Consider the following 13,411-nt stretch of genomic DNA (forward strand, 5'->3'; position numbering starts at 1 on the left):
ATCACTATAGAGGCTGAACCTGAATGTTGGCCTCCAGGGTCGTCTGAACCTGCAATCATGTGTGTGGGAGATGCTGGGACTGTGTATAATGTTGTTGGTTGTGTGGAATTGTATTTGTCTGTGTGCTCTGGCTCTGTGTGTGGCTGTGAGTCTGTGTGTGATTTGCCCATTGGTTCTCTTTCAAGTGGCCACGAGTCTGTGGGTGACGATGATATCTGTGAGTCTGCAGTAGCAGTAAAGCAGTGAGAGCCTATTCCTGTATCTGTCTGTTATCTCCGTGTGCAGCACTGAGGCTGTGGATGACGATACTTATAAGACTAAGTCCCTCTGCACAGCTGTCCCATCGCCTTGGCTCTCCATGTGCAGTCTGTGTGTGTTCGAATCAGTCAGCCTGTATTCTCTGTATGTGGCTGTGAGTCTACACAGGAGTTTGTGTACCTCTGTGGGTGGTGGTGAGTCTGCCTCCATCTCTAAGCCCCTGGATGGGGCTGTGATCCCTGAGTGTTCGAGAGTCCCTCTCCTGCTAAGGGGAAGGAAACGCCCCATCCCTCACCCTCCTCCCACTGCCAGTGGGGTGGAAGCCTCCAGGCTAGCTTTGAAGCCCTAGCCAGCCCCTGGCCTTTCCGGGAATTCTGTGCTCCCTGTGGGGGGCGGGCAGGTGGGTGGAGGGGCCAGGACAGAGGCTTCTTGTCCACCTGGGCCTCAAGCAGCCCAGTCAAGTGGGGCCCGGACCCCATGTATACGCTCCTGACTTCCTGCAGGAGACACATGCTTCGCCTGAAACAGACATGCTTGTCACACGCCCGAATGGAGTCAACACACAGACCCCTATTTAAGAGAGACAGACAGTGGGGCTCCTCAGTTAGGGCATGGACAGGCTCCACCCAACGCCTAGGCTGGGGTCCAGGAATTCAGGGCGTGCCCAATTTACAGACAGCGTGTATCCACACTCTCCACCCAACTACAAATTCCCTCCTTGCCTCCCTCTGGGGACCCCCCCCAAGATCTAGGGTCCTTTCTCCATTGGGCTGTCTGTCTGAGGTCAGCCTATGGTGGCCTGGCTGTGTCTCTCCCTGCACCTGTCCCACTGCTGTCCTCACATCTGTCTGTTCTTCTGCCTGAATCTGACTTTCTCTGCCTGTTGCCACCTGCCCCCATCTGTGTCTCTCAGCCTCAGCCACTTGCTCTGTCCCTTTGGGCCAGTGTGTCTGTTCCTAATCTATGTTTGTGGATGTGTCTGGCTGTGTCCACCTGTCCATCTGCATTTGTCCAGGAGCTTGCATGCGCCTCTCCCTGCCCACCGTTTCTGAGTCTTTCTCCCCTTACTGCCCAGCTGCCTATCACTCCCTCACACTCCCCGTGTCTTTCTATCCCTTCCTGTTTTCTGTCCTTGTGCTGTTTCTTCTGCCTGCTCGTCTCTATTTGAGATCATTTCTCTTCCTATCTCTGTCTCTCCTCCTGCCATCCATTCCATTCTGCCGTGTGTCTGACCTGAGTCAGTTCCCTCTGTCTGTCTTTTCCTCTCTCTAGATGTAGGTCTGTTCCTTTGATCTTTCAGTCCATCTCCACCGCCTGCCCGGGAAACCTCTGTTTACTTCAACGAGGGTTCAGATGAAGGGAGGCAACCCCTCTCTTTCCCCCACCCAGAACAAGAAGAGGGAAACTGAATTAAACTTAAAACTCTACAGGGAAAAAAAAAAAAAAACAACAAACCGCGGGGCAGATGGAGCACTGGCAGTGCTGATTAGCCACCGACAAAACCCGAGGTGTTGATTGGTCAGAGGGCAGGCGAAGGCAGGGTCTGGCTGAGTGGGAGCCCTGCCGCCCGGTGGCGGGGTCCCAGAGCCCCAGTTCTGAGTTGCCGCTTCAAGAGCTGAGAGGAGCAGGGAGGTGAGGAGGGGGTGCTGGCCATCGAGGGGGCTCCTGAGATGCCAAGGCACGAACAGGGGTCCCGGGAGGGGGCTCAGGGGTTCCCTGAAGATTTTTTTAGTCCTAGTGAGGAATTAAATGGGACGGGGGTCCTTTTGGTACCCAGATCCCAGGAAATGAATCCAGGAGTGGGTGGGAGTCTTGAAATGGTGCTCACACTTGACGATGGGGCTCCTTGAGAGCCTTCCCTGACCCACGGAGGGGATTCAGGGCTTGGGTAGGGGGTTTCCTGGAGGCAGTTTTAGTGATGATGGGGACCTTGAATGGGGTTTTCTGAGATACGGCATTCCCAGGAAGTGAGTTCAGGGCTGGGGGTTTCTTTAGAGACACTCTGTCCAGAAAAGGGGGACTCCAAGCTTGCATGGGGATTGCAGAGACACCCCACCCCAGGAAGTACATCAGGCACTGGGAGTGGGCTTTTGATGACTGTCTGAGGGACCTCTTCTCCTCATGAGGGGAAATTAGGGCTCAGGCGAGGTTCCTGAGACACCGCAAGTCCAGAAACAATCTCAAGCCTGGAAGTGTCTCTAAAGTGACTTCTACTAAAATAGGGGTATATAAGACTTGACAAAGGTCCTGGAGAATACCTCTGTAGTCCCTAGGAGGGGAATTAAATGGGAATCCCGGGGTCACTTCTATCCCTGGAAAGGGGTTCAGTTTGGAGAATTGCCTTTGGCCTCTATCGAGGATATTCAGAGTTGTGGCAGAGAGCAATTTGCCGTGTCCTGTCCCCGGCGGGGCTGGGGTCGCCGAGCCTGCCCCCCACCCCATCCCCAGCCCCTTCAACAGGTTGCATCAGCTCTTGCTCAGGCTGGCGGCCCAGGCGGGGAGGAGGGGGGTAGGGGGCGTTAGGAGGGGTGGGGCAGTCGGGTCGACACGTGTCCCTGTAAGGAGTGAGAGGCCTAACCACACGGTGAGGGTGGAGGGAAGGGGGAGGTGCTCAGGGGACCGGGGAAGGAGAGAAACCGAGAGTAAGAGAGAGTGAGTCTGGGGTCTGAGAGGAGAGGCTGTCCCCACTCCAGATGGCCATCTCGTCTGCTGAGGGGTCAGTATCTCTCATTCTGTCTCTGTCCCTACCCCTTTATCTCTAGTTGCCTTCTTTTTTTTCCGTGTCTCAATGAGTAAACTGTTGGCGTCTCTCCCTCTCTGATTCCCTTCTGTCTCTCTCCCTTCTCTTTCTCCCTCGGCCTCTCCCTCTTGTCTCCAATCCTCTCCACTTTCCTTCCTGTCTCTCTCATCCCTCTGTCCCTGTTCCCCTCGCCTCATCTGTGTTTCTGTTTCTGTATCTGTCCATTGCCATCAGAGCCTCAGTCCCCTTCATCTAGGTCGCCCCACTTTGTAAGCCACCCTGCTCCATAACTGACCACCCCACCCCATTTCTCTGCCCACAGGATGGAACTGCAGGATCCAAAGATGAACGGAGCCCTCCCTGGGAATGCTGTGGAGTGAGTCGGGGGCCCAATGGGTCAAGGTCAGAGGTCCGAATTACCTTCTCATCACCTCCTTAATTTCTCTGCCTATTCTACCTGCAGGCAGGAGCATGAGGGCTTCCTGCCCAGCCATAGTCCTTCTCCTGGGAGGAAACCGGCCCAGTTCATGGATGTGAGTGACCCCACAGGACCCATCCCAGTTGTATCTTGCCCAGCTCAGCCTCTCCCCTACTGCTCCTTCTTCCCCGGCTCTTCCCTTCTGCTGTTTTGCCTCTGGTCTCTGCCCCACACTCCCCTGTTCCTCTCTACTTCCAGCTGCTCCCCTCTAGAATCTCCCTTCCTTGCTCTCCCTTTCCCAGCTTCTTCCCATATTCAAATTATTTTCCTTCTGATGGCCCTTCCTGGGTTTCTCCCTGCCCCCATCACTTCTTCCCTAGCCTTTCCCAAGGCCCCAGCACTGGTCTCCGTCCCTAGTCTCCTTACCTGGTCCCCTCCCCATGTTCCCTGGGCCTTGCCCCTTACCAGCAGTTCGAGGGGAAGACATCGTTTGGAATGTCAGTGTTCAACCTCAGCAACGCCATCATGGGCAGCGGCATCCTGGGGCTGGCCTATGCCATGGCCCACACGGGGATCCTCCTCTTCCTGTGAGTCCTAGGCAGTCTGGGGTGGGGGCTGGGTGTTGTGGGGCCAGCCGGGAGGCCTGGAGGCCAAGTCCGAGCAGTGCCATCTGCCATAGGGCTTTGTTGCTGTGCATCGCTCTTCTGTCTTCGTACTCCATCCATCTCCTGCTGACCTGTGCTGGTGTTGTAGGTGAGACCCAGAGCTCACCTAGACCTTGGCCTCCAGACCCAAGACCGGCCCCTCAGAACTTGGATCCAGAACCCCAGACACCACACTCAAGTCTCTGGGCTCCAGACCCCAGACTGTACCCTGGGTCTCATACTTTATCTGGGCTCCCAGATTCCCAAGCCCCAATCCTCAGCCCTCAGTCTGACCATCAAAGCCTGTTGCTCAGACCCTCCCTACTCCCAGACCACTCCACTCCACCCTCGGTCTCCAGCTTACTTAGCAAGGAAGCCAGCCCCACAACCCAAGACTACCCTCCCCCAGCTCCCAAGCTGCCACAGCCCCAGATCTCAGACTTCATTCCTACCATGGCTTCAGTGGAGTGAAGCCATGGTAGGACCCCCAGGACCCCCATTACCTACATCTGGCCCCCAACCTTCTCCCTGGCCACAGATCCTACCTGCCAGACTCCAATCCCAAGCCCAATCCTAACTGCCTAACCCTCACCTTCAGCTCCGAGCAATGAGACCCAATCAGCCCAAGCCCCAGCTCCCTAGCTCCCAGGCTCTGGCCCTGGGAGGTTCTCCCACCCCTGGCCTGGCCTCCTGGACCCACAACCTGTCCCTTTCTGGTCCCCTCCCCTCCAGGCATCCGAGCCTATGAACAGCTGGGACAGAGGGCGCTGGGGCCTGCGGGGAAAGTAGTGGTGGCGGCGGTCATCTGTCTGCACAATGTTGGGGGTGAGCACTCTGAGAGGTGGGGGTCAGCTTGGGGGAAGAGGGTGGGCTGAGGTGGGCTTCCCCAGGCTGGGGTGGGAGGGAGATGAGGGGAATGCTTCTGCTTACACCTGCCCCCACCTGCACCAGCCATGTCCAGTTACCTGTTCATCATCAAATCCGAACTTCCCCTGGTTATCGCCACTTTCCTGGACATGGACCCTGAGGGGTGAGTGTGCAACACCCCTTGGCTCTGACCCACAGGCCACTGATTCTGCCTGTGGGGTCTGGCTGCTAGCTTCAACTCTATGTCCGGCTGACTCCCAGGTCTTCTATTTTTGAGGCTGTTGGGCAGGCCAGTTTGGGCAGACTGCGATTCCTGTGTACTGTGATGCTAGCAGTATGTGTGATTGCTCTGGCTAGTGGAGTCCAGTAACACCACATGTTGATTTTTGTGACTGTTCTGGCTGACTCCATGTGTCCAGTGTACTCTCATGTTGACCCTGTGGCTACGCCTATCCAGTAGACCTAAATCCTGTCCATGGGTTTGATTCTGTGACTCTTGCACTGGCAGATTCTCTGGCCATCTGTATGCTAGCTGACTACAGCTGTGTCCTGTGTGCTGTGACTCCAGCCATGTGTGTTTGACATTTGCTTACTCCGACTTTCTCTGGCCGGTGCATTCTGTTTGATTCTGGGTCCATTAGGCCTGGCTGAATCTGTCTAGGTATAAGTGTATGGTCACTGACTCCAGCAGAGTACGTGCACGTGTTTGTGCAGTGTACCATGGCACCAGCTATGTATACATGTGCCTGCTCAGTCACTCAGTCGTGTTGGACTCTGTGACCTCGTGGACTGTAGCTTATTCGGGCTCTTCTGTTTGTGGAATTTTCCAGGCGAGAATACTGGAGTGGGTTGCTGTTTCCTACTCCAATGTATAAATGATTTGTGTTTAACTCTCTGTGTTTAACGTGGTTACCATTGTTCTGGCAAATTCTTTCTGGCTGTTTGTGTGTGAGCCTCAACTGTGACTATATATGTTTTCTGTATTATGGTTCCAACCATGTATGTTTGCCTGTTCTGAGTATATATCCAGCCAATTGTGTGTTTAATTCTGCATCTGTCTGATGGCTGAATCTTTTCAGTTGTTTGTTTATGATAGCTGATTCTGGGTATCCTCTTAGATCTTTGGTTTGATCCTGAAGCCATTCAGGTAGCTAACAGTCTATGTGACTAGATGTGTCTCATTATTATAATTAGCTCCCACTGCATATATGACCAGTGGTGCTTTGTTGGTTTGTAACTGTGTGTCTAGTAGGAAGAGAATATGTGAATGCCCAGAACATATTAAGCACTATTTAATAAAATTCTTTGAGGAAATGAACAATTGTTCAGCCAATTCTGTATTAACAGACTATCCTGCCTGGACACCTCCCTCCAATATCTGTACAGATCCCTCTCTTTCTTTGAGCTTGGTTCCAACAGCATGGGCAGCTGGCTAATTCTGTCTCAGTTTCCATCTTTGACTCTGGCCAAATCGGCTCAACTACTTTCAAGTGCTCAACAAACCTTGAGTTGTTCAAACAATCACACATATGTGTTTCTGACTTTTTGTCGAGTCTGCAGATCATCAAGAGATCATCAGACTGTTGTTCTACCTGTTAGACATACCAGGGTCATGATTCACTCTGTGTCTGGCACCTTGTGTTGGACACTGTGAATCTGGCTGTTGTGGGCTGTTGTTTGCCCATCTGACTGTATGTCCACTTGAGGTCTGATGACACAGTTTGTCCAGCTATGTGTGTGTTCCCAGCTATATCCCTCTGACAGTGTGTGGCTGATAGTCTGATAATCTGTCTGGCTGTTTCTGTCATTCCTGTTGTGCCATTTGTCCCTGTAACCACCTGTAGGGGTCAGCTCATCTCTCCTGACTGTGTGCAGAAACCTGTCTGGCTGTCTTCTATGAGTGTCTGCTTGACAGTTTTCTTTGGTAGGCAGTTAGTCATTATGTTTGCCTGTCTCCTTAGGGACTGGTTCTTGAAGGGAAACCTCCTTATCATCATTGTCAGTGTTTTAATCATCCTGCCACTGGCCCTCATGAGACACTTGGGTAAGAGGCTTCCTGCCTTGGTCATTTGGATGATGGAGTTAGAGAAGGGGAGCCAGATTCAAAGAATCTCAATTTTCAAGGGCTGTGGAATACCAGGGGAGAGCTTGTTTCATGTGGGTTTTAACAGATGAATAGGAGTTTGTCAAGTGTTGGGGGGCTGGTCCAGGTGGAAGTTTGTGCAAAGTGTGGCAAAATTGGGGTGAAGGGGCCTTGAATTTAAGGTCAGACTAGGGGGTTGATATTTGCTTGGGGGGGTTCCCTTGATTTCTGAGACTCTGTATATTGCCCCTTGCAGGCTACCTGGGGTATACCAGTGGTCTCTCTCTGACCTGTATGCTGTTTTTCCTCATTTCGGTGAGTCTGAGGGAGAAGGACATGCAAAAGTACAGAAAAGGTTTGGGGCATTGGGACATAGCCTTCCCCATGACCTCACTTCCCCACCCTCCCTCCTCCAGGTCATCTATAAGAAGTTCCAGCTTGGCTGCACTGTAGGCCACAATGGAACAGCAGTGGAGAGCAAGAGCTCCCCAAGCCTTCCCATCCATGGGCTCAACACAAGCTGTGAGGCCCAGATGTTCACAGCTGACTCACAGGTTGGTGTGCTGGCATATGTCTATGCCTTGCACTGTACGCAGGTCCTCTGGTTTTGTCCCACACTGCACTCTGCTCAGAGTGGAGCCAGGTATTGGACATCAGGGGCTTCCATGCGTCTGATGTGGAAGGCAATGGTGGAGCTGGGGGGGTGGGGAGGAGAAGATGGAGCCCTTATACTCTAATCTCTTGTACTTGGACCATTCCCCCAGATGTTCTACACAGTGCCCATTATGGCTTTTGCCTTTGTCTGCCACCCTGAAGTGCTGCCCATCTACACAGAACTCTGCCGGTGAGTGGGCAGGCAAGTGGGCATGGGTGATAGGGCAGCAGGTGGGGTGATAGTCATAATGCCTATCATGGTCCTGGTACTGTACAGCTCGATTGTGGCCAGATTGTGCCAAGGAAGGGGTTTGAGGTGGCCAGGAGGGCTTGGGGGATGCAACACAGTGACTGTTCACTAATTGGGGCTTAAGTATTCTACCCTTTTAACATCCAGTATAAGTGTGAATGGACAAATGGAGAGGCTGAGATCAGATGAAGGGGTGGCATATGTGGATGGGATGGGGGAGATGGGGAAGGTCAGATGGAGAGGGATATGGATGTGCAAAGGAAGGGCAGGGATGATATGATGATGGGAGGAATGTATGAATGATCAATCAGGGGGACAGTGTGGATAATCAGAATGGAGGGAGAGGCTGTGACAGTCAAATGAAAAAGAGAGACAGAGATGGTCAAAGAGATAGGCAGAGTTGGTTATATGGGGTTAGAGGGATGGATAGAGAAGGGAGGCGTGGCTAATACAGGGGAGGCAGAGATGGGCATCTCAGCGTGTACTAGCTGAACATCAGCTCTGGGAAGACTCTAGAGGATGGGGGCTGGTTTGGAGGGGCCTGGACCAAGTCCACGGGTCTGGACATGACAGTTCTATGACCTCTATACCTCAGGCCCTCCAAGCGCAGAATGCAGGCTGTGGCCAACGTGTCCATTGGGGCCATGTTCTGCATGTATGGGCTCACGGCGACCTTTGGATACCTCACCTTCTACAGTGAGTGCGGCTGGGGCCAGGGCTGGGTAGAGAGCTAGGGTGGGGACTGGGTAGATTACTAAGCAGGAGCCTCAGCACTTTCCCTGCATGCTTTCAGACCCCTCGGTTTCCAAAGGGACTATACACACCCTGCATGGAGATTTTGTCACTGTCTGTGTGTGCGTGTGTATGTGTGTGCACACATATATGTTTCTGGGACACTGGTCCTGGTGCTTCAATCACATCCCATCTCCTGTGTCCCATGTCCCAGGCAGCGTGGAGGCGGAGATGCTGCACATGTACAGCCAGCATGACCTGCTCATCCTCTGTGTGCGTCTAGCGGTGCTGCTCGCTGTGACTCTCACGGTGCCAGTTGTGCTGTTCCCTGTATGTTGGGGGCAAGAGTGGGCCTACAGGGTGGAGGGGCATGGATGGATGGGTAGAGCGTTAGGCAGGAATGTTTGGATGGAGGGTGGAGGTAGGAGTGGATGGATGGATGGATAGAGGAGGCTGGGATGGACAGACAGGGAAGATAGAGTTGTCAGATGGACAGAGAAGGCTAAAATAGATGGTCAGACACAAGGGGGACATGGATGGCAGAGTATAAAGAATCAGAAGAACAGGGTTGTCATTTCGAGGGAGAAGGCACAGATGTCTGACTAGACAGAAGAGGGAAGCAGGAATAGACAGAGGGTAGAGGCATAGGTAGATGGATATTCAAGATGAAGAAACAGGGATGGACAGATAAAGGATGGAGACAGAAGTAGTGAGGTGTAGGAGGGACAAGGCTCCCTGATGGAGAGGTTGGCTGAGCAGACAGAGGAGGGAGATGGAAGTCATCAGATGAGGAGAGAGGGGCAGGGACCTCAGGGTGGAAGGACATGTGGGTGGTCAGGAAGGATGAGGCAGACATAGTTGGATAGAGGAGGACAAGATTTCAGACAGTGAGTGGAAGCATAGATGGATGATCACCCAGAAGGGTCACAGACTGTCAAGCAGAAGGGATGCAGGATGCTCATGTAGAAGGTGGAGGCACAGATGGATGGTCAGACAGAATGGAGGTAGAGTCAGATGGAGGAGAAATCAGGGGTCTCAGACTATGGGTGGTGTTAGAGACAGATATATACATAGAAGGGGAGGCAGTGCTTGAGCCCTGACCCTCATCCTACTGTACTCTGGTCACAGATCCGCCGGGCTCTGCAGCAGCTACTTTTTCCAAGCAAGGCCTTCAGCTGGCCACGCCATGTGGCCATAGCACTGATCCTGCTTGTCTTGGTCAATGTTCTTGTCATCTGTGTGCCAACCATCCGGGATATCTTTGGGGTTATCGGTCTGTATCCCCAGCCCTAGTCCCAGACCCCACATAATATGGGCCTTGTACCCCAATCTTACATTGCTTCTTTCCTTCCTGCTTGTCCTTCAGGGTCTACCTCAGCCCCCAGCCTCATTTTCATCCTTCCCAGCATCTTCTACCTCCGCATTGTGCCCTCTGAGGTGGAGCCCCTCTACTCCTGGCCCAAGATCCAGGTGAGCATTCCAGGGGAGGGCTGGGGAAAGAGGGAGCATTCTGAAGAGGGAGCATTCAAAGATGGCTAAAGGTTGAAGGAACATTTTCAAGAGGGGGCTTGGAGCAGAGAGGGCAGATGGTCTAGAAGAATGAAGAAGATTGTCATAGGAAGAGGCTGAGCAGACAGAGCACAAGAAGAGTTTGAGAAGACAGCAAGCACTTAAGAAGGGGCTGGCGTGGAGGAAGCATTCTTCAGACAGATGGAAGGAGCACTATTAGGAGAAGTTTGGAACATTTTCAAGGAAGATGGGGGAGAGTACTCCCTGAAGAATTTTAGGAAGACGGAAGGAGGAGTCACAGGAAGGGGTTGGTTTTAAAGGAGAGAGAGCAGAAAAGGAGGATCAGGAATGAATGCAGCACTCCCTGGAGGGGATGGAGGAGCTTGGGTGTAGGTACACACCCAGCCCCATCTTTTCTCCCTCTCACCCACAGGCTCTGTGTTTTGGTGTCTTGGGGGTCCTCTTCATGGCGATCAGCCTAGGTTTCATGTTTGCCAACTGGGCCACAGGCCAGAGCCATGTATCTGGACACTGACCAAGCCCTGCTTCACCTGGGCCCCAGTGTGCATCCACCCGTGCACGTGGAGGGAGATGGACTGCTCTCCCGGTTCCCATCAACATAGCCACAGGCTGAAGAGTGGTTCACTCCCTTCTTCCTCAGGGGATGCCAAGCTCAGATCATGACTCTAACCCCAACCCCAACCCTACAGGAGGAGGAGGAGGAGGCTAGGCCCTTAGGGAACCCCTGCCCAGTCCAGTCTTTTCTGCCTCCTCCTTGTAGAAGCTGTTTGTCAGGATCACCGTTGAGCTAAAGGGGAAGAATAAAGATGCTAAATTGCAACTCTATCATCAGTATTTCATTTCTTTCCGGCACTTCTTAGGGGAGCCTTCCCAGGTTCACATTGGTAAATGACAGGAGGACTGTAGCGGCTCTTATCTGTTCACCCACTTCTCTGCCCTTCAGTAGCTGGCTACAAAACTCACATAGATCCCTTCACTGGCTCACTCAGGAAACATCTCCCAGAGCCTACTGGCAACCAGGTGCTGTTCTAGGGTGCTGGGGGTATAGCAGCAGATTGAGCAGACAATAATCCCTGAAGTTGAACAAAAAATCCCTGAAGTTACACAAGAAAGGGCAAAATATGACCTGCCAGCCAAATTCAGCCCACTGACTTTTTGTTTATCCCCAAGCTAATAATAATGGTTTACACATTTCTAAGTGATTGGAAAAAAAATCAAAAGAAGAATTTGTGACAGTTGAAAATTAACATGAAATTCAAACCTCAGTGTCTTCAAATAAAGCTTCATTGAAACTGTCACACTCCTGGTACAGGCCACCAAAACAAACAAACAAACAATACAGTCACGCTTGCTCATTTACACACTGATGATGGCTCTTTAGTGTTACAACAGCAGAGATGAGGAGTTACAAGGGAGACCACAGAGCTCACAAAGCCTAAGCTATTTATTATCTGGCCCTTTTCAGGAAAAAATTGCTAAATCTCTGATCTAGCTGAAGAGAGGAAAACAGATAAAGAGGAGCACTATGAGGAAAATGAGTGTAATGCTGGGATTGGTGGGGGGGGCGGGCAATCAGGGAGACCTTATAGAGGAAAGGAAAAGGAGCTGGGTCCTTGATTGACTAGAAGGAGCAAGTCAAGTTTCAGGTAGAGGAAGCAGCCAGTGCAGAGGCCCTGAGGTAGGAGCAAGCATGGCAGGTCCAAGGAGGAACCAGGGTGGCCATTTTGCTCTCCCATCAACCAATGACACCACAGTCTTGCCAGCAGACTGTTAGGAGACATAGACATTTACCTCACTAATAAGTGAAAAATTCACATGTGTTTCTTTCAGTTTAATTCAGTCACTCAATCACGTCTGACTCTTTGCGACTCCATGGACTGCAGCATATCAGGCTTCTCTGTCCATCACCAACATGCAGAACTTACTCAAACTCACGTGCATCAAGTGGGTGATTCCATCCAACCATCTTGTCCTCTGTCATCCCCTTCTCCTCCAGCCTTCAGTCTTTCCCAGCATCAGGGTCTTTTCCAGTGAGTCAGCTCTTTGCATCAGGTGGCCAAAGTACTGGAATTTGAGCTTCAGCATCAGTCCTTCCAATGAATATTCAGGACTGATTTCCTTTAGGATTGACTGATTGGATCTCCTTGGAGTCCAAGTGACACTCAAGAGTCTTCTCTAACACCACAGTTCAAAAGCATCAGTTCTTAGGCGCTCAGCTTTCTTTATGGTCCAACTCTCACATCCATACATGACTACTGGAAAAACCATAGCTTTGACTAGACAGACCTTTGTCAGCAAAGTAATGTCTCTGCTTTTTAATATGCTGTACAGGTTGGTCATAGCTTACCTTCCAAGGAGCAAGTGTCTTTTAATTTCATGGCTGCAATCACCATATGCAGTGATTTCGGAGCCCAAATAAACAAAGTCTGTCACTGTTTACATTGTTTCCCCATCTATTTGCCATGAAGTGATGGGACCAGATACCATGATCTTAGTTTTCTGAATGTTGAGTTTTAAGCCAGCTTTTTTATTCTCCTCTTTCACTTTCATCAAGAGGCTCTTTAGTTCTTCTTCACTTTCTGCCATAAGGGTGGTGTCATCTGCATATCTGAGGTTATTGATATTTCTCTCGGCAATCTTGATTACAGCTTGTGCTTCATCCAGCCAGGCATTTCGCATTCTGTACTCTGCATATAAGTTCAATAAGCAAGGTGACAATATACAGCCTTGATGTACTCCTTTCCCAATTGGGAACCAGTCTGTTGTTCCATGTCCGGTTCTAACTGTTGCTTCCTGACCTGCATACAGACTTCTCAAGAGGAAGGTCAGGTGGTCTGGTATTCCCATCTGTTAAGAATTTTCCACAGTTTGTTGTGATCCACACAGTCAAAGGCTTTAGCATAGTAAATAAAGCAGAAATAGATGTTTTTCTGGAACTCTCTTGCTTTTTCAATGATCCAGCAGATGTTGGCAATTTGATCTCTGGTTCCTCTGCCTTTTCTAAATCCAGCTTGAACATCTGGAAGTTCGCGGTTCATGTATTGTTGAAGCCTGACTTGGAGAATTTTGAGCATTACTTTGATAGCATGTGAGATGAGTGCAATTGTGCAGTAGGTTGATCATTCCTTGGCATTGCTTTTCTTTGGGATTGGAATGAAAACTGACCTTTTCCAGTCCTGTGGCCACTGCTGAGTTTTCCAAATTTGCTGGCGTATTGAGTGTAGCACTTTCACAG

At 51.2% G+C, this 13,411-nt stretch overlaps 1 protein-coding gene across 5 annotated transcripts; it reads left to right on the forward strand.

The window, feature by feature from the left end:
• The first annotated feature begins 1,785 nt into the window (after window positions 1-1,785).
• SLC38A5 (solute carrier family 38 member 5) lies at window positions 1,786-11,001 on the forward strand. Of its 5 annotated transcripts, none has more exons than XM_027534560.1 (16): window positions 1,786-1,890; window positions 3,321-3,374; window positions 3,462-3,531; window positions 3,885-4,003; window positions 4,096-4,169; window positions 4,793-4,885; window positions 5,012-5,090; window positions 6,889-6,971; window positions 7,267-7,325; window positions 7,427-7,564; window positions 7,775-7,854; window positions 8,510-8,610; window positions 8,861-8,976; window positions 9,775-9,919; window positions 10,013-10,116; window positions 10,589-11,001. In XM_027534560.1, exons 2-16 carry the CDS (start codon window positions 3,322-3,324, stop codon window positions 10,688-10,690), a joined length of 1,416 nt encoding a protein of 471 aa, XP_027390361.1. In that variant the 5' UTR covers window positions 1,786-1,890; window position 3,321; the 3' UTR covers window positions 10,691-11,001. The 5 variants fall into 5 exon arrangements, with proteins under 5 accessions (XP_027390361.1, XP_027390362.1, XP_027390364.1 ...); XM_027534561.1 differs by having other exon boundaries at window positions 3,888-4,003; XM_027534558.1 differs by lacking the exon at window positions 1,786-1,890 and adding an exon at window positions 2,872-2,974.
• The last annotated feature ends 2,410 nt before the right edge of the window (window positions 11,002-13,411 follow it).

Source organism: Bos indicus x Bos taurus, chromosome X (genome assembly GCF_003369695.1).
Source record: "Bos indicus x Bos taurus breed Angus x Brahman F1 hybrid chromosome X, Bos_hybrid_MaternalHap_v2.0, whole genome shotgun sequence".
Classification (NCBI taxonomy): Eukaryota; Metazoa; Chordata; class Mammalia; order Artiodactyla; family Bovidae; genus Bos; species Bos indicus x Bos taurus.

Coding starts and splice junctions, on each gene's coding strand:
- SLC38A5 (XM_027534558.1), top strand. CDS start 2,952: ATGGCCATCTCGTCTGCTGAGGG. Junction 4,004..4,095: donor ACGGGGATCCTCCTCTTCCT/GTGAGTCCTAGG, acceptor CATCTGCCATAG/GGCTTTGTTGCTGTGCATCG. Junction 7,855..8,509: donor ATCTACACAGAACTCTGCCG/GTGAGTGGGCAG, acceptor TCTATACCTCAG/GCCCTCCAAGCGCAGAATGC.